The 25,644-nt window shown below is 40.4% G+C and overlaps 1 protein-coding gene across 2 annotated transcripts in view; it reads left to right on the top strand.

Moving 5' to 3' along the window:
• The window catches only part of LOC8037136 (TNF receptor-associated factor 6), a 65,875-nt gene extending 40,649 nt beyond the window's left edge, over window positions 1–25,226 (top strand). For both annotated transcript variants that reach the window (XM_040220955.1, XM_040220956.3), the window contains 8 exons: window positions 5,947–6,102; window positions 7,825–7,899; window positions 17,693–17,767; window positions 18,390–18,458; window positions 20,435–20,494; window positions 22,086–22,160; window positions 22,285–22,350; window positions 24,947–25,226. In XM_040220955.1, the coding sequence (XP_040076889.1) occupies window positions 5,947–6,102; window positions 7,825–7,899; window positions 17,693–17,767; window positions 18,390–18,458; window positions 20,435–20,494; window positions 22,086–22,160; window positions 22,285–22,350; window positions 24,947–25,087 (717 nt within the window). In that variant the 3' untranslated portion in view covers window positions 25,088–25,226. The remainder of the gene's footprint in view (window positions 1–5,946; window positions 6,103–7,824; window positions 7,900–17,692; window positions 17,768–18,389; window positions 18,459–20,434; window positions 20,495–22,085; window positions 22,161–22,284; window positions 22,351–24,946) is intronic.
• The last annotated feature ends 418 nt before the right edge of the window (window positions 25,227–25,644 follow it).

The raw sequence follows: 25,644 nt of genomic DNA, 5'->3' as shown, positions 1-25,644 counted from the left end.
TGTTCTTTGCGGCGCCTGCGACAGTATAATGTGTTACGATGAACGTGACCTAAGTTGCTTTTAAGGTGCGGAAAAAGATGCCGTACTTGCTGTCTCTCTAGGGCTGCTGTTTTAAACCGACAGTATATTTTAAACCCAGTGTTTCTATACTTTTTGTTTAATCCTGTTGTACGATGCAGCGAAGATCCAATTAACACTGAACATAGACACAATGAGAAAAAAAAACAAAAAACGTTCAAATTCGCACAGGAAAAAAAAAAGCGCCCGAATTCCTGACAGTAATGTCTCCTAGAAGAGTAACGTGCTCATTTCAATCATGTCTTCCTAATCTCAACAGAGCGTTTTCGGCACCTCCACTAAGGACGCGCCACCGAGATAGTGGGTTCGTTTTATTTACCTGCATCTGCACCAGCTGCACTAGGTGCAGACTGCCATGAGTGAAGCCCATCTGAAAACAACCGGAAGTATTTTGATCTGCACTTTTCTGCACCGGTGCAGGCTGATGCTGGTAAATTTATTTATTATTTATTTATTTATTTGTTTATTTAGTGCATACACTAAACCTTTCGAGGTCCAAGCAGGGTGGGCGGTAAAGATAAATGACACTACACAAAACAATGGTTACACATAGAACAAGAAAACAATAGTTGAACAACTGCGCCACAGAAATAGAAGAAATACAAAATATACATATGTCAAAATCTAGTAAATCACAAAGTTACAACAATGACCCATCAAAATATACAATGACAAAGATAACAGTGAAACTACAAAGCTGAAAGCTGAAAAGTCTACCAAAATACACATTGGCAAAAGATTACAATGAAACTATAAAGCGGTAAGGGTCACTGGGATAGATTCCAAAGATGATGCAAAATCAGGTGATTAAAACAGTTCCAGGGGCAATTTCTTGGGAAATATGAAAACTTAAATGTATTTGTACGTGCGAAATAGGTCGTTAAAGAGTAGCGGTGATTGTGCCTTGTTTGCCTGGTTGAAAGTGGACTAAATTCAGAACAGGAATTTAGAGAAACCTTAGAATTGGCAAGTTGGTGTAAAAATTTTAAAGGGCAATCTTACGTCGGTGTTGGAGGGTAGGTATATTGTTTGTCTGGATTAATAATGATGGGGAATCGGTGCGTTTGAATTTACCATAAACAAAGCGAGCAGCGCGTCTTTGAACTTTTTCTAGAGTGTCGGAATATTTTTTTGTTGATGAATCCCATTCTATGAAACAATATTCGAGTTTGGGTCGAATGAGAGAAGTGTGGGCTAACAATTTACCGTTTGGGGTGCGTTCTGAAGTTCATACCGTACAAGATCAAACTTAGGGAAGGCTCCCGAGGAAACATTTTTCACGTGATCGGACCAACTCGGGGTTTATTGATGGTAAAACCAAGGTATTTAAATTGATCAACTTCAGAAATGAGGAAATCCTTAATCGAATAGGAATTTGTAATTCCTATTCAATTATGAGGAAGTCCTTAATTGAATAGGAATTATTTATTTGTAATACGTAAAAAAACGGCTTTGTCCTCATTTAACCTTATAACCCACAGGTCGCACCAGTCTTGTATCGCACCAAGAGCCGAGTTAAGCAAGCATTGATCAGATGATGACGCTTTACTTTTAAATAACACACAGTCATCCGCTAAAAACCTTATACTTAACGAAGGAGCAACTGCGTCAACAATATCATTTGCATAGATTAAAAACAGTAATGGCCCCAATACGCTGCCCTGTGGCACTCCTGACGTTACATCCAGCGTTTCCGAACAACAACCCCCTACGTCGACGAATTGTTTGCGATTTAATAAGCATGAGCGAACCCAGTTGACGATTGGCGAAGGAAGACCTTTATTATGCAGTTTTGATATTAGTTTGCCGTGGGGAACCCTGTCGAAAGCTTTACCGAAGTCTAAAAAGATAACATCTACCTGGCCTGCCTTATCCAGTATTTGTGCAAACTCGTAAATGGTAGTTAGGAATTGTGTTGTGGTTGAAAGGCCTTTTCTAAATCCGTTTTGAAACTGGGTCAGTAAATTATTTTCACATAGATGTTCTCTAATAACATTACTAATGATGTTCTCAAAGAATCTAAAACATCTGCACGTTGGAGAAATAGGTCGGTAATTACTTGGTTATAACGGGTCACCTTTTTTGAAAACTGGTATTACACTTGCAGTAAGCCAGTCATTTGGCAACACACCCGAAGAAAAAGAAGCACGAAAGATTATAGTCAAAAACTTTGCCATGATTACTACGTACCGGTTCAAAAATGAATTCAGCATGCCATCTGAGCCGCACGACTTTTTTTACATTTGGGTTGAAACCCATTGAATATATGCCTTGATAAGATATAAAGTCAGCAGTAAAAGAAGAGCCGTCGTCATACTCAGGCACGTCAGGGGCAGAAAAGACTGACTGAAAGTACCTATTGAACTGCCCAGCAATTTCACAATTGATCGGAAATGAAAACGTCGTTTACTTTAATCTTATTGAGTTTTGTTTGTTGCCAAGGTTCCTCCAAAATTTATCTGGATCGTTTTTTATGAAGTCAGGGAGCGGGAATGAAAAGTAACGTCGTCTCGCCAGTTGTACGTGCGTCCGTAATTCACTTTGAAGTTCAGGAATTTGAGCTTTATTGCGGTTCCCCTTTTTTCTGGGCCGCTTGATTCTACGTTTAAGGCGGATTATTGTTAGATTAAACCATGGGTTTCAACGCTTAACACGTTTACGTACACTAGGAACAAATGTATCAAAGCAGTAATTACATGCTCGTTTGAACTTATTCCAGGTAATATTAACATCAGAGTCATTAAAGTTGTCTAGTGTCTTCTAAAGGAATTATAATAGAATTATGTTCAGAACGAGAAAAATCTTTGACAATCTTAATGTTAGCTTTTTTGTTGGTTGACTGGATGTTTAATGAGCAACGAAAGTGAACAAGTTTGTGGTCAAAAATATTCTTCTCAACCGAAACTGTATATTCTGTAACACTTCAACTAATAAAAACAAGGTCCAGAATAGAACCACTACATCTGTGTTCGTGTGTTACCTCATTGACAACTTGCAAGAGGTCGAAAGCAAACATGGTGTCAAAAATGTCAGTGTTTTCACAAGTGCCAGGTGACAGTTTCACCCAATCAACATTGGGTAGGTTAAGGTCACAAACAATTATTTTTTATTGTTTCGGTGAGATAAATGGTTGCACAATTTATGCAGAAATTCAGGAGGAGAATTAGGAGGTCTGTATACAGCGTACAATATAAAAGCGTGCTATCTTTTATGTGCTAACTTTCAAACACAAGCTATAATGTTCATCTATTTGGTCCAAAAACAGCGAAATCGACATTTTGTTTTAACGCGAGAGGTAACCCCTCCAGGTGATTGGCGGTCTTTCCTAAATATTTTATGAGATGCTATCATAACCAATGTGGTCACAGTCATGTCTCAGAAATCACTGTAATTGGGGGATCATGGGTTAACAACACTGAGTCAAGATGTTCAACACTGTTCACAATGCTTCGAGCATTTAAGTTTAACACACAAAGTTTTTTAACCGATGGGTTTTCTGGTTGTCAATTTGGTGGATTTGGCAATGACAGAGCGGGAAGTTTGACACGCGCGTTCTTTCTATCGTTCCAAACATACTAGTCATCATCGGCTCGCAGTTTGTCGTTAGAGATACCCTTTTCCCTGCCGTTATCGGCTTTTGCACTTTCCCGGAGAAATCTTCGTTTAGACAAAGTGTATCGCGAATAGTCATTCCTTATGTAGATAGTCGATCCGTTTAATTTCTTTGTATTGTGTAGTACAGCTTGTTTTTCAATATAATACTTAAAAAACAGAACAACCGGTCTTCGGCCACTACTTTTTCCGAGCCCATGTATTTTGTCAATCGAAGCACATTTCCCCCCAAGCCTTTGCTCAAAGACTTCAAATATCACTTTGCTCCTTGATTGCGACTCGGTTTCTGTCTGTTTCCGGAATTCCATACATAAGAAGATGGAATGACTGCTCCGATCTTCAAGAGCGGCAATTTTACGGTTTTGGGAACTAAGGGAATCCTTAAGGGTTAAAATGGTTCGTTCAAGCACCTCGATTTTCTCTGTTTTCACCCTAAGTTCCTTCAGTAACTTCTCAACATCGGACAATTTTATACGCAATTCATCGACCTTAGCGTCTGTTGAACTCTGTTGTTTTCTGACAGTTACAACTTCGGTTTTTATAGCATTTTGTCCCTCCATGATTTGCGCGAACATTTCTTCAGTCGTGGGACCCGGATTGGTCTGAATATCACCACAAAGATTCAATTTGCATACATTAAAACAATCACTAGCAATGTCAAAAAAGGTTTGTGGGCCCGGCACAACTATTATTGTAAGATAGTCACTTTTGCATAAAGATATTTTGCTACCAACCTAGACAAAGAACCACATTGGCTTAGCGATCGTCATGCTCCTGTGACGTTCGCCGAGCCCACGTTGTCACTCAACTCGAACGAGTCCAGTGACAACGTGCCTGAGACGAGAACGTCACTCTTCTAAACATAAATTGTGAGCAGAGCTTCGGGCGCTCTTTTTGGGAGCAATTTTCAAATCTGGCGAAAAATCGCAAAAACCTATCGACGGCTCAAAAAACCATTGCCTGTAAGCAAACTCTTTAAATTGGCGTGGCCCCTAATAGTTATTTCGGTCAATAACGCAATTGCAACGTTACCCTTAAAACCAATATTTAGAAAGTTACTCACCACGTGTTAATTACCCAACTTACAGTGACGGTTATTCCCTTAATTAATGTCCTTTGAGCCTCATAAATAAGTGCTGGATATGCAGCCATGTAACTCTCATTTAGTAGGGTACGTTGTTGGGCTAGTTGGTTCATCTTAGTAAAACATATGAAATAGCACAACAAAAAGACAAGGACAAGAAGTATACAGACAGGCGCTACTCATTCTTTTTTTTTTAATTAGTTCGAGATAAAAATAGACAGCCCGCCTTTTTTCATAGTGCAGGGCCCATATCTATTTTATTTGAAGTATACCTACACTAACTAGGAGACATCATTATAGCATGACAAGCAGTCTTTCCAAACGTCACCGAAACTAATATTTATCTTTGTTCGTGATGCTTACCGGTTCAATATTAAAAACATGCTACAATCAACGTTCGCGGTCAGTGGAGGTCGTTGACAGCATTCTTAATAAAAAAGCACTGTTTAATAATTACATGCTCCCCTATGTTTTAAAGGCATTTGCATTTCGGGCAGCGATATGATTGGTATACTATCATATCTTATATCGAATAAACTAATAAGCACAAAATCTATTAGTTGATACTATTTCTAATTTTTTAGTTTGTTCCCTGTTTTTAGTAGATTCAAAAATGTATAGTATACCAGCTCACCAGTGAAAATACCCATGTTTGAAGAATAGAACCAAAGGAAAATGCGTTAAAAGCTCAATCGAACGTGCTTTCGTGTCAAACCATCTTGTGATTAATTCTATTTCTACCGAATGCATTACATTACATTACCAAAACAAAACACCTCGTTGCATAGGAGTAAATGAAAAAAAAAGCTACATTGTAGAAATAATTAGACAACAGCTATCATGTGTAAGTTCTAGGGACGAATAGGAGGCGCGTGATGAAAAAGTAAGCGATATTCGGGGACAACTTTTCTTGGCAATGCAGTGGAAGGTACAGGCAAGGGTTCCCTCTCCCATTTTGAGCGCTGATTAAAGCTGTGCGCGGGCCCTTCTCTTTCCACCGGAAATGCCAACAAAAGTTGTCGCTGAGAAGATTCAATACAAATATAGTCTAGACGGCCTTGTCATTAAAATGGCGATTTTATATGTATAGTTTCTAACCATAGTCCGGCATGTATGGAAAAATAGTGCAGGTAGTCTTTAGCATGTTTAATATATTTTATCGCAATTTGAAGGACCATGACCAAGAATGCCCCGAGAAGTTAGTGTACTGCGACGACTGTTCGGACAAGGTTCTACGGAAGGAGAAGTTCAAGCATGCCTCCGAGTGTCCAATGCGTGTTGTGTACTGCGGGAACTGTGAAGGGTTTTACGCCTACTCTTCAGAAAAGGTGAGGGATAAGCTCGCGATTAATTGTACTAGGGTACCGGGAACGTGTCTTCGGTTGGTTTGTTTAGGCCTCTATCGCTCCATGACATCAAAAGTGGTCCCAAAGGGATAACAAATGACGTCACAAAAGCAAAAGTGTCATATTATTGGATGTGGCGATCTTGGAGTTTGGTGCTACAAGTCATGGCGAAAAGTATAGTTGAACGCTGGCGTCAATGTCGTCGTAGAGACCGAACTCCTGGCTGCTGAAGCTTCAGTGCCCCTGTCAAGGTGGAAAACGACCTGCAGAAGAACAATGTGTGAAAAGGCTGTGACGCCGCCAGGATCGCGCCCGGCGTCATGACACTTCTCTGACGTCATGAGGCGCAGCTGGACGGACTACTTTTTAGGAAGCGAGAAACACTCCAGTCCGAGACGTGTCCCACGTATAGTTGTACGTAGTGTTGCCGTACACTTTGTTATATTCACGTCGTTTGTTCCGAAAACGTTACAATGTTAGATTGTGTAAAGGGCTACTCAAGACCAAGTAATACTTAAAATAGATACTATGTTTGTATAGCTATAAATAGGTATACAAACATACATTAATATCTATACTTAAAATATATATTAATGTATGTTTGTATACTTCTTTATTTTATTTAATTAGGTACACTTTTGTTCATTCTCCTACTGATTCGTACGGGAGGGCGATATAGGTCGGGTTTATTAAAGACTTCTGCGGATAGTTAGCAGTTGGGGTCGCTGATGCTTTGCACCACAATTTCTACGATGCTTCGTGAAGTACAGGCTTGTGAGATGTTTTGTTTCACGCTATACAATAGACTTCAAAGCTTTAATAGCACGAAATAGTTGGGCGGTTCCTTTTGAGTTCAGGAAGTGGAGTAAATTTGTAATTTTTGACTTCCTGTAAACTTTCAAATGTTGTGGTGTGAACCACATAAAATACAACGCACTACATCTGAAAGCTCAGATATGTTTAGTTTTTAAAGAATAAAACTCATCATGAGCGTGAAGGACGACAGAATATTTTATTGTCGTCACTGACTTGTTATATTCGCGCTTGAGTCCTATATATTCACCACAAATACTTCATGCATCTGAAAAAGAAAGAAAAATCTAATTTATTTTTGTAGTGAAGCCGAGCAACCAACCTTTTCTTACAGCCTAGTCAATGATGACGAAATGCAATATTGACACATTATTGTCTTTAATCAACTTAAGCTATAGATTTTTCTTTAAAAAAAACGTGTTGGCGAACGAAGATTTAAATGTAGAGGTGTCATTTGCTGTAATATATTTGATGTTATTACCCAGGAATGATAATGCTTGATCATAAATATACACTTCAAATAATTAAAAATGATAAAGAATAAATTTTTGCTGGAAATAATGATTTCTATTATGTATAGCAGGTTTCAAAGTGATAGAAATGTGTAATTGAGAATGCAATGTTAATCTGTTTGTATTAATATAATAAAAGTTGTACCCAAGTAACTCTGCTTCAAAGCAGCAAGAAGTAAAAAAAAATAGTTCCACATCAACGTGGTTTCTTGACTGCAATACTTCAAAGTTACGCTGGTACACAAGAAATTAAGATAAACTGCTAGTGTTAAAAGCTCTTGGTTTTGTTACATATACCAGGTGTCATTTATGATTGTAGTTGTTGTGTTTGTTGATTTTTCTAGATAGACTGAGCCTTGATCTATATATCTAATTACAGGAGCACAAAGAGCAGTGTGAAATAAAGAAACTTGCTTGCGAGTACTGCACATTGGAACTGAAAGGCGATGATGAAGTGAGTATTGGTTATAAATGTCAAAGCGGGCATTTTGCCGAACTCTTAGAGTATGATGTTAAAAGTCGGTGTCTATTCTCCCGGCTGCAAGTAGAATAACTTCTTTGAAAATCCATCGGCAGTCACCTTCTATTGGCGGCGGCAATCAGTTCATAGAACGACATTTCGTCGACAAATCGTTTCATCGACAACCAATGTTTCGACAGATCGTTTCATCGACAGCTGAGATTAGCTTTTCCTGTAATGAGCCGTCCCAGACTGTCATCGCGAAGCGGCGTTAACGGGTGGGCCAAGTAGGTTATCACGCGCTCCAGTGACGCGCGACGAGATATCGCTCCAGCCTGTAATTCGCGTAACGCGTAACGAACGCTAATTGACCTAGAAAATAGAGGAAGGCGAAATAATCTACTTATATTTGGCTTATCCGAAAAACACAACGAAAGCACTGAGGAACTGAAGCGAACCGTAACGAAAGATGTCTTCCTGGAGACTCTCGGCATCACAGTAACTTCGATTGAGCGAATTCACAGACTTGGACGTAAGCGCGAGGAAACGAATAGACCGGTCATCATAAAGTTCTTCGACTAGAACGAGATAGAGGAAATATTTAAAAACTGTAGAAAACTAAAAGGAACTAAGCTCAGTATCAGTAGTGACTACGCAAAAGAAACAGTGCAAGTAAGAAAACTGTTATGGGGAAGCGCGGCATCGAACAGAGCAAAGGGCGATAAGGTATCACTTGTACATGACAAGCTGAAGATTAATGGTGAAACATTTGTGTGGGATCTTAATCTAAACCAGCGACGTCGTGTTCAACCCAGTGGGGCAGCCTACAACTGACGCGATGCAAGGGCGGCTGAAAACGATCCACCTGTATTGAGAGTTATTAGCCTAAACGCCCGAAGTGTGGTTAATAAAATTGAAGCTCTAGAAATTTTGTTTCTTGCCCACAGTTCCCATGTGGTAGCTATTACAGAAACATGGCTAAACTCCAATATAGAAAGCGATTGCATTGTTCCCCCCAATTATAAATTAGTTAGGTGTGATAGAACTACCAGAGGCGGGGGTGTGGCTATTTGTTTGAGAAATGACATTGATTGTGTGGTGCTTGAATGCGACTGTGATGAATCTGTTTGGCGCCGAATTTCTTATTACAGTCGAACGTTCCTTTTCGGAGTGGTTTATAGAACGCCAAACGCACCAGTAGAATTTTTGGAGGGCTTGAATGAGTTTTTGTGCAAATATGTAAATGATACAACCAAGGTAATCATGACTGGAGATTTTAATTTGCCCCATGTAAATTGGGCTCTTTTGACAGCTGGTGGCATTGATATCCTTAACGGAGAAAAAATAATTGACATAACGCTTAATCACAACCTTACCCAAATAGTCAAGGAATACACTAGAATCACCGACCAGTCTCAGTCAACATTAGACCTTGTCTTTATTACAGAAAACATATCGGATTACGAGATTTCAATTGTAAAAGGAATTTCAGACCATAAAATGATTTTGTTTACGATTCCACTACCACGACAGGGTCATTGCAGGGTTGCTAGGCCCCTAATTGTTAAAGACTTTACTCGCGCAGACGATACAAGTATTATAGATTACTTAGAGACATCCTTAGAAACATTAGACCAACTAAGCATTACAAGTACAGTAGATGATCTGTGGAATTTTTTTAAAACTACTACTTCCTTTTGCATTAATTCCTTTGTTCCCAATAAAACTAAAAAGACATATCGCACAAATCCCTGGATAACGCGTGAAGTTATTCATCTAAAACGTCAAATCAAAAGGCACAGAAAAGGTTTTAAAGAACATATAAATGCTCTAAAAATTAAATTAAAAACATCACTGAAACAAGCCAAAGAGAGATTCTTTTCAGTGACTCTTCACAACTTTATAAAAAGTGCCCCTCAGAAATTCTGGCGTTTCTTAAGAGGAAAGAGGGAAATGATAGAGCAGATTGTTGAAAACGATGTGGTCATTACTGACAGTGCAGAAATGGCAGATCGGTTTAACGTGTTTTTCCAATCAGTCGTTTCAGCTCACGTGGTACAAAATCTCGATGAGGCCTTTCATTCTGATATTGAAACGAGTACGCCAGAAATAGAGATAAGCCAGTCCGGAATATTTGCTAAGCTATTGTTACTAGATACAAAAAAATCAACAGGCCCGGATAAAATACCGAATGAATTCTTAAAGCGATATGCAGAGTGGCTATCTTTTTATTTAAAAATTATCTTCGACAAATCATTACAAACGGAGTCACTCCCGCAAGATTGGTTATCCGCACGTGTCGTCCCTGTGTTTAAAGGAGGAAGCCGCTTTACGATAGAAAACTACCGGCCTATTTCATTGACCAGCGTTTGCTGTAAAGTGATGGAGCACGTCATTTCAAAATATATATTTACTTTTTTAGAGGAGCGAAAGACGTTATACTCTCATCAGCATGGCTTTCGAAATGGTTTGTCAACCGTAACGCAGCTTGTTGAAACGTTTCATGATTTTTCTTTATCTGTAAATAATAGGGAACAGATCGATGTAATTAGTATAGACTTTTCAAAAGCATTCGACTGCATACCTCACAAAAAATTATTATTAAAATTAAAAAAGATAGGGTTGTGTGATAAAATCGTTAACTGGATAGAAGCATACCTGTCAAATCGGAGTCAAAAAGTTGAGATAAATGGAAACATATCTCCACCTCTATCTGTAACCTCAGGAGTCCCGCAGGGCTCAGTCTTAGGACCATTATTGTTTTTGATATATATAAATGATATAGCTACGCATATTGCAGAACCAGTAAAACTAAAACTTTTTGCAGATGATTGCCTTCTTTACTCTGTCATAAACAATACTAATGATCAATTAGCTCTTAATAGGAACCTGGAAAATCTAAGGCAATGGTGTGAGGACTGGCAAATGCAAATAAATTTTCGTAAGTGGACATATATCCATATAACGAACAAAAAAAGCGTTTTGAAATTTTGTTATAATATAGGCAATGTTAATTTGAGTGTTGTAAACAGTTTTAAGTACCTTGGTGGGGTGATCTAACACGATTTGCAATGGCGCACCCATATAGATAATGTCTACTCCTCTGCCTATCGAAGTTTGTGCTTTCTTAAACGAAAGTTAAAACATGCAACTAGTAATGCCAAAATCACAGCTTATAAGACAATGATCCGTCCTATTTTAGAGTACGCCAGCATTGTATGGAGTCCAAACAAAAAGTAGACATCAATAGACTAGAAAAAATTCAAAGGCAGGCTGCACGTTTCATTCTTAATAAATACAAACGAACAGACTCTGTGACTGAAATGCTTAGCCAGTGTGGACTTCAATCATTAGAAACTAGACGGAGAATAGCGCGGCTAAAGTTCTTATTTGCGTTGTATAACAATCACTTAAACATTGAACCTGAACTGTATTTAAATGAAACACATAAACGATCGCGCAGATTAAATCACAACAAAACAATCCAACCCTATAATAGTAGGATAGACGTTTTTAAATATTCATTCTTTGTGCAAACAATTGAAGACTGGAACCAACTTCCAGATTATGTCATTAATTCTGCAAATATGTCCCAATTCGAGTCTTCTTTAGAAAAGATATTTACCCAGCAATAAATAAGAGGGGCGTTTTTCCTTTTTTTCTATTTCACTTCTTTTTACAAAGTGTGGCGATATGGTTCACGTTGTCTTCAATTAAAAATTGTATAACAGTCTTCTTCTATTACGTACATATGTATAGAGTTCAAATTTTTGATATGACTGTATATATATTGTTGTTACCTCTCCTGTAATAGCCTTCAAGTGAAGGCTGACAGTATTCTTAAATAAAAATAAAAAAGCGAGTGTCAATGAAACGTGTAACTATGAAACGTTGTCCACGGAACGTGTTTGTACGAAATGCCGGGATGATAAGAAAGTTAGTATCCTAACGGCAGCCGTCACATGATTTCAGACAGTCAATGGGAGATGATTCTCGGTAGACTTTCGGGGATTCTGCCGGCTGCCGAGAGGATAGAGCCGGCCATATGTTTAGATTGTTTGGGCTGCGCGAAGCACTTTGCTGTTCGCGAACGACAGGGTTAATTGTTCATCTAGTACTGGCACGACAATGATTTATTTAAGCAACCTTGAAACTTAATTTTCGGTGTATCAAATGATTCATTAGGTACCACCTTCCATTCGCAAAATTATGGTCCCTTTCATCCAACAATCATGGCAAAGGCAGCTTGAATTTACTCTCTCGACGGATATTAAACATTATTAATATTATTTGTATATTATGATTAATAATAGTAATAATAATAGTATTCATAATCATAAGAATATTAGTCATTTGAATTCAATAACATCTATGAAAGTGTACAAGACTGCGAGGGCAAACAAAGCCAACAATGGCTTGTGTGACGCCGCCGAACTAAAAGTTAGGAAGTGAATTGCAAAATAATGTCCGAAAACAGAGGCAGCAACTGTCGCTCAAAAAAAAAAAAATCTACAAAAGCAAAGTTCAAAACAGCTTGGAAAACAACAAAAAGCAAGATGACAATTATAATACATAGTTGGCACGTACTAGATAGAAAAAAATCATTAGGAACGCAAATCGTTTAAGACATCAGGCACATAATATTCGTGTGCAGACCTGCCGTGTGGAGTCCGCACAATGGGAATTTTGAGTCTCTTGGAGTCGAAGCGAACAAAGTGAAGGGTGTTGGGTTTTAAAATCGTCTGACCAAAAGTACCTTAGGACAACAGTTTGAATAAATAGTGCTCGGAGGAGGTGGCAATTTCAAATAGGAAAACATGTCAGTACGCTCGGAGATTTTGATGCCATAGGAAGTACTTTTCGATATATTTCTTAATAGAATCAATTTTGTCATAGCAGTAGCCGGAAGAGTGTCCAAACACCGTAACCCCATATCTTAATACACTTTATGCAAGCGCATGAATGATTATTTTACGTACTGAAAAAGGCATAAGTGATTTTCTATTATATAACAGGCAACACTTTTTTCCGTTTTGCAAAGAGGGATGTAAGTAAAGTTCAGGTTAAACCACAGTCGAAAACAATACAAAGCTATATTACACTTTCGTGTAATATAGCTTTGTTTTTTTTTCCGCTAAAACTCATAAGCCGGATGTGCCACTCCGTACCATTGTGAGTGAAAAAGGTGCTTGGCAACAGCATGTAAGTCGGTATCTTTTGAAAGCGTTGAACAGCCTGCAGGTGACAGACCCATTCGTCACGAAAAAGTCTGACGAGGTGGCTGATTTCTTCAAAGATAACCAATGCATAGGGTATGCCTTTTCCATAGATATTGAGGATCTGTTTTATTCGGTTCCTCACTGTGAATTGTTTGAGGCCATAAGGGCATATATAGATGAAAGTGGCATCATTCCTTTCCAGAACGAGGCAGGAGTGACTGTTGACAATTTTTTAACTGTACTAGAAGCGTACCTTAATAGCACCTTTGTATCGTTTGATAACCAGCTGTTTTTACAAAAAAGAGGCATATGCATTGGGTCGTGCGTGGCTCCCATTCTGTGTAACATTTTTTTAGCAACGATCGATTGCACGCTTGAAAAAACTCTCAGTGATTTTAACGTTTTTAAAGTGTTTAGATACGTAGATGATTTTTTGATTCTTTTTAATGAACGTTCGTCCTTGACGTACCTTGACGATATAAACTCTGTTTTAGAAGCTTTTAGACACAATGGGAAAGGATTAACATTCACCCATGAACTGCCTAAGCAGGGTAGTTTACAGTTTTTAGATTTAAGTTTTAAGGTTTTAGTACGACACACGTGTTGGATGTACGCCCCGCGGTCCCAAAAGGAACTCTTGCCGTATGATTCTGCGCACTCTAAGGTGATAAAAAGAGGTATCGCTATGCTATGCCTAGAGTCGGCTCTTAAAAGGTCGTGCTCACACCGGATGAAGACAAGTTTTAAGAACCAGGTGACAAGGCTATTGTCAGCGGGCTACCCTGAAAAGGTTGTGACGAGTGTCGTAGAAGGCATTCTTCAAAAGGTAAAAGGCCATACCACGACGGCAAAGGCGAAAACGGCGCGGTGTCGAATGAGACCTGAGGTGGTACCGTATGTGCACAGAATGTCGCACAACCTCAAGAAGGTGGCGAACCGCTTTGGAGTGCCGCTCGTGTTCTCAGCACCGTGCAAACTCGGCCAACTATGCTTTCGTATCACCGGTGGCAGCGGTAAGAAACAGGCTGCACCACAAAACATGCCAGGCCATATGTTGATTGTGCCACGGGGGTGGTTTATGAAATCCCCCTTACGTGTGGGAAGTCCTACGTAGGACAGACGGGCAGGTGTACGAACGACCGACTAAGAGAGCACGCGCAAAATTTAAAGAAGAATGATGGGGCACATTTGCCTGAACACTGCAGCAAATGCCGGTGTGAGCCACGTCTTTCTGAGACAGCGATTCTGGGCAGAGGCAAGTGCCAAAAAGCGCGCGAGTTATTAGAGGCGTATTTCATTAGAAAAAGGGGTGCACAATGCGTAAGTGACACATCTGTTGCACTCTATAATGCCGAGGTTAGATTATTTGATAAGTTTTTGTAAATTGGGCGATAAGCGTATGTCACATGGCTAAGCGCGTGCGTGGACGAGGTGAAGATGACGAGGATTGTATTCCTTTCTTTCTGCACTTTTCAAATATAGTTGTGAGTGGCGCCTGTTTGTCTCTTTCTCTCTTGTGTCCGTGTTTTTGGGCCTTGTAACATGAATACCAACGTTTACCAACTAGCCCAACTACAAGTTCTTCTACACTTTCGACATATACTAAAGGAAGTTATTTGCAAAATACTCATTTTGAGTGATCTAGAAGAATAGGGAAATCCAGTCGCACGTATTTAAAGGGATTATAGGCACAAATTGTTTTTGTGTTCTTTACATTGATGTCCATAAGACTTTGCTCAAACCAATCCATGCCCGTACCCGCAGCGCATTGCATTGAACGGGCAACATGTTCGTAATTAATATGACGCGTGACAATGACCGTGTCGTCTGCATAATGATAGTTTGGCCCCAGAAACAAATGTATGAATGTCATTAGCAAAAACATTAAGCAGAAATGGATATAGAATGGCGACATGAGGTACAACTACTCTCGGTATTGTTCGTGGACTTGGCGACTCTGCTGCAATTTCTGCCTGATATCTTTGTTCAGCTTGCCCATCGTAAGAATAACCGAACTGGCTCAGCTTAACCGCGTGAAATTAAAAGTTGTAAGCTATTTTTGTAAGGTAGGCTGACAGAAGGGAGAGAGAAAAAAAAAACTGGCAAAAAACCCAAAACTGTTAACCTTCTTCAGTAGATGTGAATGGCTAACAATATCAATTGCTTTTGATTAAAAAAAATCTCAGCTAACATGGTGTTTTTTAAAACAGAAATTAGCTAATATGCAAAGTCCTCGAGCACCTTCTGTGTTCCCCTCCCCTGAAGAAAACTAAACTGACCTGGATGAAATGTCAATATAAACATCCAGAAATGACGACATAACATGAACATGTATTTTCCTAGAACTTGTGCAATAATCGGGAACAGAAAAATCGGGCGGCAGTTTTCAATCCAATTTGCTGCTCCACGTCTGAAAAAGGGCCTCACAATGGCGGCTTTTAATTCTTCCAAAATGTCGCGACTAATAAAAAAAAAAACATTAAGCATATGAAGAAGTATGTGTTTTATAACCATGTAATAATAATAATAATAATAATAATAATAATAATAATAAATTTTTATTTGTACAAACATTTCACAAGGCAGATACTTGGGTCTGTCAAAGCCAGAAGAGGCTTGTGGGACAGCACCCTACAGTTCATGCTTGAAAGAGTCCCCACAAACAAGAAGTTCAAAACTCAAACACAGCTACAGACACAGAACAATGTAGGTAATGACGGTTATTTCCACATATGCACACTAAAATATAGTTACAACTTCTCCCTAACACCTTGGAGTGATTCTTTAAATTTTTTAGAGCCTACAGTATAGATATTATCTGGTAAATTGTTGAAAATAAATGGAACGTAAAAATTTCGCACTTTGTTTTCGTACTTCGTTTCTGCGAAAGACACTTCAAACCATTCAGCATGCCGAAAGGGTCTACATTGGATGCGATCGAGGCATTTTAAAAGTATTGCTCCAGAAGTATTTTAGAACAACCGTGTTTACAGGTAAAGGATTAAAAAAGGCAACTCCAAGCATGTTAGCATTTCTTCTTCAGTTTGTGACACTGCACCGTGCACAATACTTTTAAATATTCCTTTCATGGCTGAGTAAATTTTTTTGCCCTATAGTCCTGGGCTGTGACCAAAAATGGTAATCCCGTAGCGTAATGCACTGTATGCTAAAAATAAAATCAAATAATAATAATAATCATTATTATTATTATAATAATATTAAGTAATAATAATGCAGGATGTAAGGCTGCCTAAAGCTAGATTCGATCCCCTCGCCGCCGTCTGGAACGGCACGGCAACTCCAGTATCAGAACTTCGGGAGGGAGACATAACATAACCGAGAAGATGAAAATTTACGCCGTGCCACGAATTCCTCGTGAAGGGCCCTTACCAGGAGGCGCACCCAAGTGAAAACTAAAATGAAAAGAAAAAGGTTGGAGTGCTTGGCGGGAACACTAAAAGCCTGAATAGCTTGCTCGTTTCATTAACAAGTGTTAAGGAGAAGAGCGGATCGTTGGCGTCGGCTTGATTATGTGTTGTGACTCCGCGGGAGCAGCTCGGCATCTCCTCAGCAAGACACGCGGCTGGCACTCGAGTAACTTACATCTACTTAGGAACACACGAGGCTGGCAGTCGCGTATTTGAACGCTATAGCATTTAAAAACGCGAGTGCCAGCTTCTCGCGTCTTTGTAAAAAATTGCAATATTATAAAGGGTGTCTCCGAAGATGTTTCATATCCTTCATTTTATAGACATCTGCCACATAGTGAAGAGCTGTCAGACTTCTTTGCGACCGTGTCCGCCTAATGTACGATACAAAAAGCGCACAATATGTTCTGTTTGGAATAATTGCAAATATTTATTTTTATTTGTTGACATTGTAACTATATCGCCCTGTGGGCATTATTGTAGTTTTTTTTTTCTTGAAAACACTATTACAAGTGAAAAACGACAGCGTCATTATCATCAATGGACACAATATCTTCCGGGAGGCCGCTCTATTTTCTCGCGGTTTTGACAAAGAATGAATTAGCAAACCTGTCAGTCCTGTAAGTTGATACGGTAACCTTCTTAGAATTCGGAAAAGGGGGTTCAGAAAAAAAAAAAATAAAGTCATGTTTTTTTTTACTACGAAAACAAACTACGCACCGTCAACCACTCAGTTCCCGTCCAAATGTACCGCTAGCGGTCGGAACCAGAAGCCAAAGTTTCGGAAGGAGCCGTTTTCTCGTTAAAAGTTAATTGTTTTAGAAAATTTTCAATGGTTAAATGGTGGCTGAAAACGTCTACAAATACATGGGCCTGAATGGCGCAAGCTAAGGAGAATAAGCCCCGTTTTTCCATTGAAAGGTTCTGAAAATCACGTAACTTTTGAATAAGATAACTTTTAGTTCTGGCAGTGGAGCCTCGTACGGAGCGCTAGAGCTACATTTGGCCGGACAAGAGCTTTCGGCGTTTGATTTATGGTGGTGAAAATATCCCTGCCACTTTGTTTTGTGGCACACTGTAGATAAAATGTCGCCTGTTAAGCCTGCTAATAGCTAAACCTTGTTAATTTTGATCTCGCAGAAAAACGCGCACCTTGAAACCTGTGAAGACGCTTTGATTGAATGTCCTTTTAAAGAGTTTGGATGCAGCGAGAAAGTGAGTATGTTGTGTTTAGTTACATAAACGGGTGTCATAGTGCCTATGATCAAGCTGGATTAAGACACGTATATATATATATAATTTTTTTTATTCATTTTTAACAAGCTTTTTTTTTAGTCACTCAATTTTCCTCCAGTTTATACCTCCAAAAACGGTCGCGCGGACTTTCTATAAACCCCGACAAATATGCGAAAAATATTTAGACTAATACCTTGCTATAAAAAAAAGGATGTGGCTAAATATGGTGGTTTTCCGTTGTCGGCAAACTAAAAATGCTTTATCCAACAAAACACGTAGTATAGATCAATTATCAGGGCGTATGAGGCAAAGCGTCTACCTTTTAAAGAAGGACAATCACCTGATAGTATGCAAATAATCTCATGAGACTAAACTTCCGCAAATTCTGAATGCCTTGTTTAAAATATATCGACATTATGCCAAAGGAAAACCGAGGTCCTTTGTTGAGCTGGGTATGTATAAAAAATGGGATGGAAGCTGTTCTCCGGAAAATTTTCCAGGGACCAATTTTATTTTGCTGTTCTTTGCTATTTTAATAAACTTAACGCGTAACAACTAGATATTGCTCAAATTACATGCTATTTTGAACAACCGTTTTTAGGCCCCAAGAAAAAAAATGCAGGAACATGAGAACGACCCACACAATGCACTGCTTAAACAAGTGATCGTTGTGAGTATACGCTATTTTTCTGTTGGGTTCCTTGGATAGGTGATTAGTGGAGTCTCTATAGTCGGTTACAAGTCAAGAAGGTATATGGAGAAGCTCCTCCCACAACTGTGATGCGCCCGTTTCAAATCTCTCCGCAGTCGAAAGAAGAGTTCACTGGAAACGCTCCTTGTTCCGCTTCAATGGATTCCCACTTGTCTCCGATCCCACTCTTTAAGAAAGCGACCTTTGTATTCATCGGAGAGGGAACCGAGCCCCTGAAAGCAGCCTTTGTATCCATCCGGGGGGAAGCTAATCCCCGAAAGTCGTATTTGTTTCCGTCGGCGGGGGAGGACTCTAATCTCCCTCTCGTGGCTTCCACAATGCTAAGTCAAAGTCGAAAGATAAAGCAAATATGTACTGAAAGGCAAGACCCTCCTCACGCGTTGGCCGCGACGTCACGGAAACGGTGGGACGCTATTGGATGCGGAGGTGGCGGAGGGATATCTAATTCCCTTTGAGGGGCATTTGCCGCTACCTTCTTAACCTGTAACTGACTATATATAGTGCACTCGTGTGCGGGGCATTACACTTTGGTCGAATTGTATCTGCGAAAAGTACGAATCGCACTGGAAGAATTTGTCACGTTACTGCCTGCCAAACGGTCTATTATGTTAAGCCGTTCAGTATGGTAGATACTAAATTATTTCTTCGTTATTAACTTTTTAACTGGTAAATTGATAGGTATGGTCTCGATTATAAACATTCTGGCCATCGTCGAAAACCATCAAATTAGCGCGCTTTGGGGAAATAATTTATATGGGCGGCATTTTACGACGTTAAAAAAACACTCAATTTGGACGCGATTCTATAGGTTATGATTTTTTCTCGGAGCTTTCTTTTGCTCCGGGGGCTCTGCTACCCGTGAGCCGACCTCGCAGTTACCGCCTGGCCTCTTCCGTATATGAGAGAAGCAAGTGTGGTGTCAGTTCCAACCTATACGTTTCTGCTCTTCGAATGAGAATACAAGAATTGGCTTTGATTGTTCGGGTTAACTGCGTCATGCGAAAAATGCGTTTCGGCGCACGTTGATTTCGCGCGTTGGCCATCGCGGACAAAGGCTGCTGGTGCGGAGATGTTTTGATAAAAAAAAGACTATTTCAAAACGCTTTTCAGTTAAATTTATTCTCGGAAAGCTGCAAAAATGCTCCCGTGCCACATAATTTCGTAGAGTGCGCTAGTTTAGTTGTTTCGGTGATGGCCACGGTCTATTAAAAACAACAAAAAAAATTTTACCAATGAAACGTTAATTACTCGAACGAATACGTGCAATATAAAACACATTTTTTATTCTTCTGTCATTGAATCAAAGCACGCTTCTGGTAAACTACGACGGGGCATTTTGATTCTGTACTACTGCTAAACATAATAAACATAATATTTTACCAGATACGTTGATAATAGTTTTTATTTATCCTCGTTTTCCGATGTAATAACTTTCCTCGAGAAAAATTTGAAGCTCCGAAAACAAGAAGTTAAATGAAGAAGCACTAGGCAAAGTATATAGCATTTAATTAACGGGACATGCAGTGATATTCCCTATAGACGACATGCGAAACTGCTTGGTGCTCTGGTAGCACCGTGTTCGCCGCCATCTTGGCTGAGTCAAGTTTCTTGAGTTTTGTTTTCATAGCATATGGAGGGCAGTGACGCCGTGCAAGTTTTTGTGATGTAGCAGCTTCGTGGTTTTACAACTTTCGATCACCTAGTGTGGACGAAGGACTGACCGCCGTGGCCCTGATCTCCGAGTAAACTTTCAATTCTTTTTCAACCGCAAGGCTCACGAAATCGTACTGTCTAGCGGTTGAAAAGATCGCCCGCCATCTTAACTTTAGGCCACTACTTTTTTTTTATTACTGCAAAATCTATAAAACGACCACTAAACTGAGATTATAACGAGTTTTTTTTTTTTTTTTTTTTGTGTGTGTTTCCAATCACAGAAGGCGATGGACACGATTTCAGAGCTTCAACAGAAAGTAAAAGAAATGGAGCGGTGCAACGTATGTATATACATTTTCAGTAAACATGAATGAAGTTAAATTTTTTTATTAGAAATCCATGTGCAACTTGGATATACTAAAGCAGTGCAATCGAATCGTTGTTAATAACGATTGCAAGTGTAATGAGATTGAACACTGCAGCGTTCTCGATGTGATTCGCATTAGCTTCGCCTGATAAAAAAAAAACTTCCACGCAGAAGAAATTTCTTGAAGCACGTGGGAATTAATTCTTCATGTGCAGGTTTGGCTCGTGCCACCTGCGAGCAATATTAATTTATGCATGTCATAAACTTTAAGGATTCACAAATTCTATGCCTCGTGTGAGGCTCGTGTGAGGCTGTGAGGCTTGAACATACGATCATATCAGATATGATTTTGGTTATGAGGCTCTTCAGGCCTTGTGAGGCTCCATCGGGTACCATGGGTCGAAATGTCGGCGTTTTAGAATACGGCCCACGGCCTTGTACACGTTTAAAAAAAGAGTATAGATGAATAAATTACAAATATTTTTGTTTACGAATGTAATCAAATAAATTACTTGAATGCTCAAGAATAAAGTAATTCACCGTTACTACAAAAAGTAACCGTTCCTTTTCGGATTCCTTGATTTTGAAAGCGAAATATTTGTTTTTGCCGGTTTGTCGACGTGGTTTTCAAACTGTTTATTATTGGATTACGGTACAGAATTTATATTCTAACCTTAAGCCAGCAATCTTTTTGTAAATCACGCTTCTATCGGAGACTCTGTTTGATCATTTATTGATATAAAAACTTAAAAAGAAGATCGCCTTTAGAAAGGGGAGGGAAACATGGGAACTGTTAAATGTAATTTCGATATTTCCAAAATAAATAAATTTAATGTTGCGATTGCTTGGTAATAAGTGTGTTCAAATTATTACAGAATTACCACAAAAAATATTCGATTACAAGTAATTTGATTATTTGTAGTGGGTACTGCAGAAGTGTGAATACGGGGTAGTCTCGGAACTTGAGCGGCTCGCATTAGGAGCGTGGTGTAGATCGCGGCAGATGTCGACACCGGTGCATTTTCGGTAGGGTGGTAGGGTCGTGTGGCGTGCGCCGCAATAGGCACTTTGCGAACGTTTGCGAACGCCTGAAGCAGTATTCGGCAAACTTGACGGGCTTCAGCGAATTGTTGTCTACACACACAGCCTCACGAGCTTCCATTGCTGAGCCACGCCGGTCCCAACACTACCCTACCCTGTATTCTAGTATACTCTAGAATTGTCTCAAGCCCTGCTCCTTCTTTTTCATCTCACGTGCTGTCTGTGATGATTATATCCCACCTTCTTCAGTTCATTTTTGCAAGTCTAAGCCAAATTTCCGAAGAACGCAATCTTCGATGGTCCGTGTCTTCGCTATGTAAATATAAAGAAATATTGCGATGTAAAATCGCGTTGAAAATATAGGAATATGGGATTCCGCATAGTTTTCCTGATGGTAATATTCGGAAATCGCAATAGCATAAAGATAAAGCCAACTTATGATTACTACATTTATTTAGGTTTGAAGGAAGACGGAAATACATTCTTGAGTGAGCATATATACGAGTGTTTATTATTTTTTGCAGATGTCTCAACGAGAGGAAGCGAGGAATGAAAAAGCGAAGCTGGAAAAAAGAATACAAGAACTGGAGAACAGTCAGGTACAGTGAAATGCATCTAACTAGAATAATATTGAATAGTTTCTGCTTTTTGTAAGCTACCTTCAATTCGGAAAAACAACTTGCATTGGATGTGGTGTAATGGTGCTTACGAAACTCATTTCAGCTTGAGGCGGATCAATATCGAATTGACCTTGAAGACGACGTTAAGGTCTCCAGAACTGTGCTGCAGGTAGGTTAAAAATTTTACCTCGTAACTTCGAACACTACATTAAGTTTGCCTGAAAAAACTACAAAGGTAATAGACAGCCTGAGACCCTGTAGGAATGTTTGTTTTGTTCGTCACGCTGTGCCGAAAATCGCCGCTGTAAATTACGTTTACATTCAGGTATTCGTTAGGAAGAAGACTCATGCGCACGCAGTTATGGCGGGTGCAGGCGATGCCACCTAGTAAACAATGCCGGGGCCCTCACCCACCCCCTCCACGGCCACCCAAGCATAATTTATTTACTCGGTAATGCAACCTCTTTGAGGCTTCAGCATGATGAACACTGCGGTGAAGCAAAGTAGGCGCCAGTCGCCGCGAAATGTTAACATAGCATAAAGGAAGACACGCTTCAAACTTGAATCCCGATGGCCCAACTAGTTCACACAAATCATTATAATACACCAATAAAAACATTTCAAGAAACCCGTACAAAAGATGTTAGTCAAACACTGTACGCCAAAAGCAAAACTAAAACACGTAAGTAGGTAAGATGCAACCTTCCAAAGCAAAACATCTCGAAACATTCCTTGACCCCTCAGCTCTGGTGAGGGGCACTTCTTTACATGATTGCCCATTAATGCCTGAATAAAGGGCCGTTCACCCTTCAAAGCTACAAGCACCATACTCCGTTCATCGTTAAGCTGACCAGGAGCTCCGCCTTCAGCGTGAGCTCGCTGGCTTCGGCAGTGCTTGGGTTGCGCGTGCGCGCGCGTTAATACTTGTGTTATCAAGACCAGAAAGCTCGCGCTAAAGTCGGAACTTCTAAACACAGCTTAAGGGTGAAGGGCGTATAGCTATACCCCGAGATCGGGGTTTTGAACACTTCTGCAGAACGAGCTCTAGCACTAGAAAGGCACGTCTCAAAGCCAGTAGCCGGGGCTAGTTCGCGCTTCTAGCTTTAGCTGGATCCTCAGCACAAGGTTGAACGGAGTAGAGGCCATTGCAAGCATGGCTTTCCGGCCGGTGCCCCCTGCGTGCAAGCACGTGCGGCATGCGCGTGAAGAAACGTTTTCCAGGTCCGCGATTGCGAATGCTTTCTCGCTCGAGTAGAGAGACGCCGGTAGCCAGGTGCCCCGCTTGCAATCGTCTGTAGCTCGCGTCAGCATCGCAGCCAACGTGTCCAGCAGCGTTCCAGAACAAGCACAAAGCAGTCGTACGGCGACGCCAAGACGGGCGCGTCGGAAGGTGCAGCGACTCTCGAGGAGCTTCGGCGTGATCCGCTTGGGGCGGGCCAGGAATCCACAAACGATCACGGTACGCACACGCCTTGCATAGGTCGTGCATAGGACTTATGCTGCAACGTAGTATAGGGGACATAAGTGGAGGCCGTGGTGGTGCCCTTGCGTTGCTCTGGTCGGGCCAGGTGAGCTGGAGCCCCGATGGGGCCTCGGCTGGACGAACTCGGGAAGGTTCCATGGAGCGCGCTCGGTCCTGATTGGATTGGCGGGGAGGATACGGCATATATGCACCTGAACCTCGAGGGTTGTTCTACAATCATGCAGCGTGACCTTCAAGGCCCGTTAATTATTAGCCATTTATTTCCCTATTACATCTAGACAACTATTCCCCTTCATTGGTGACATAACATTTGCCTTCCATCCTTCGCCCGTTCAGCTTTTTGTTTTATTTTACGATAAAAGCTATGTATGCACAAACAACACTAATGGTGGTATGAAGGTATGCGATATATGACGGACTGCGAAAACGCCCCCCGAATATACTCGGGTGCGTTTTTGTGGTCAGCTCCGGATCGCTCCCAGATTTCCCCTCCCCTCTCTCTGCCTCTCTCTTTCTCACACACACACGCACACGAACACACCGGATTGTCGGTTTTTTGTTTTTGTTTTTACACGTAGAAGCATGTACGAGCATGCAATAACAATGTTTTATCTAAGGGTGTCACTTTTTTATCAAGTAATTATTTTCTTTAGGTGACCTCTATTTCGGTGTGCTACTTCGTTACGCAATTACGAATTTATGTAGTTCAACCTCGCGCTTCATGGCGAGCATTAGATCTAGGAATTGCTATTGAACTCGGTATGCGACGACAGTGAAAACGAGGAAATTACAAATCCGAGTAAACAAAGGCCGAGTATGGTTACTAAAACGAGCAACTTCAAGGTGGGATATCGAGGAGGTGTTGCTGCATAGTACCGCGTCTCGAAAAGTACAAGACAAAAGATATGTCTTAGGATGGAAGGATGCAGACATGAATGAGTATTTTGCCTATAAAATAGTTTGTCCATTATACAAAATATTTTTTCACGGAGCGTGCTCCAAAGTTACTGAGAATAAAATTTGCGGTCGGTATGCGGGAAACAAATCCTCAACGCTCAAAGGGTATCTGGCGATATAAATCAGTAACCTATATAATCACGAAAAAGAAAAGAATCTTGCCTGCCACGGAGTCTTCAGGCGTCGTCCTTTCCGTGCTTTCTTTTTTTTTTAGCTTAAATAGCGCATTTATTTATTTCAATTAAATATTGCAAGTTATGGTAATGGCGCGGGGATAAAGAATGACATATGATTACGTAGCTTCTTTTTTCTTCTTTTTCACCAGAGCCTAGAGGATAAAGTCGGTCGCATCTCAAAGGAAGCAGCCACCCGAAGGAGAGTGGACATGCTCAACGAAAGAGTCGAGACGTACCTTGGTCCTTTGGAACGGCTGCTGAACGGCCTGCGTGATGTAGACGAACAATGAAAGGCACTCCCCCACTTGTACCTGTCTCCGATTCTGTCTGTATCGAGCTGCTGTGTTCCGAGCGTTCCAACACCCATATTTCTGTTGACTGCATGTGAGTGGCAGAACGCATCGATTAAACCAGGAGTCTTCAAAAGTACACGTGTTTAGGCGTTAAATAAAATGAGTAGTTTCCAGATCTATACATTTTTGGGGGTTTCACGACGTTGCTTGCGCTTTTCTTGTTTCGTTCAGAAACACTGAGTACCTTATGTAAAGACAACCTCATAAGTGTGAATTCGTTTGCTTCTCGTTTGCGCGGTAAGCATCCGTGATGCAATTTATAACCCGCCCAGTGGACTTTTCTTTTTTTCAAGAAGGGTTCTTCACATATGCAGGCCTTCTTGCAGCGGCGAACGCTCGAACTTCGCTTGGCGTTCAGAAGAATACTTGCACTACCTCTCCTGCCTCTTTGGCGACTCGGGTCAGCCGCAGAGAAGTCGGGAAAGGTATCGCAGCTCCCATTCCACACACAAGCCGTAGTTGGAGTTTTCGCCACTTGGTGTAGCGTTTGATAA

The sequence above is a fragment of the Ixodes scapularis genome, unplaced genomic scaffold (assembly GCF_016920785.2).
Source record: "Ixodes scapularis isolate PalLabHiFi unplaced genomic scaffold, ASM1692078v2 PGA_scaffold4__175_contigs__length_147842914, whole genome shotgun sequence".
Taxonomy (NCBI): domain Eukaryota; kingdom Metazoa; phylum Arthropoda; class Arachnida; order Ixodida; family Ixodidae; genus Ixodes; species Ixodes scapularis.
The sequence above is the reverse complement of the archived record's forward strand: the minus strand, read 5'-3'. Positions and strand labels throughout refer to the sequence as shown.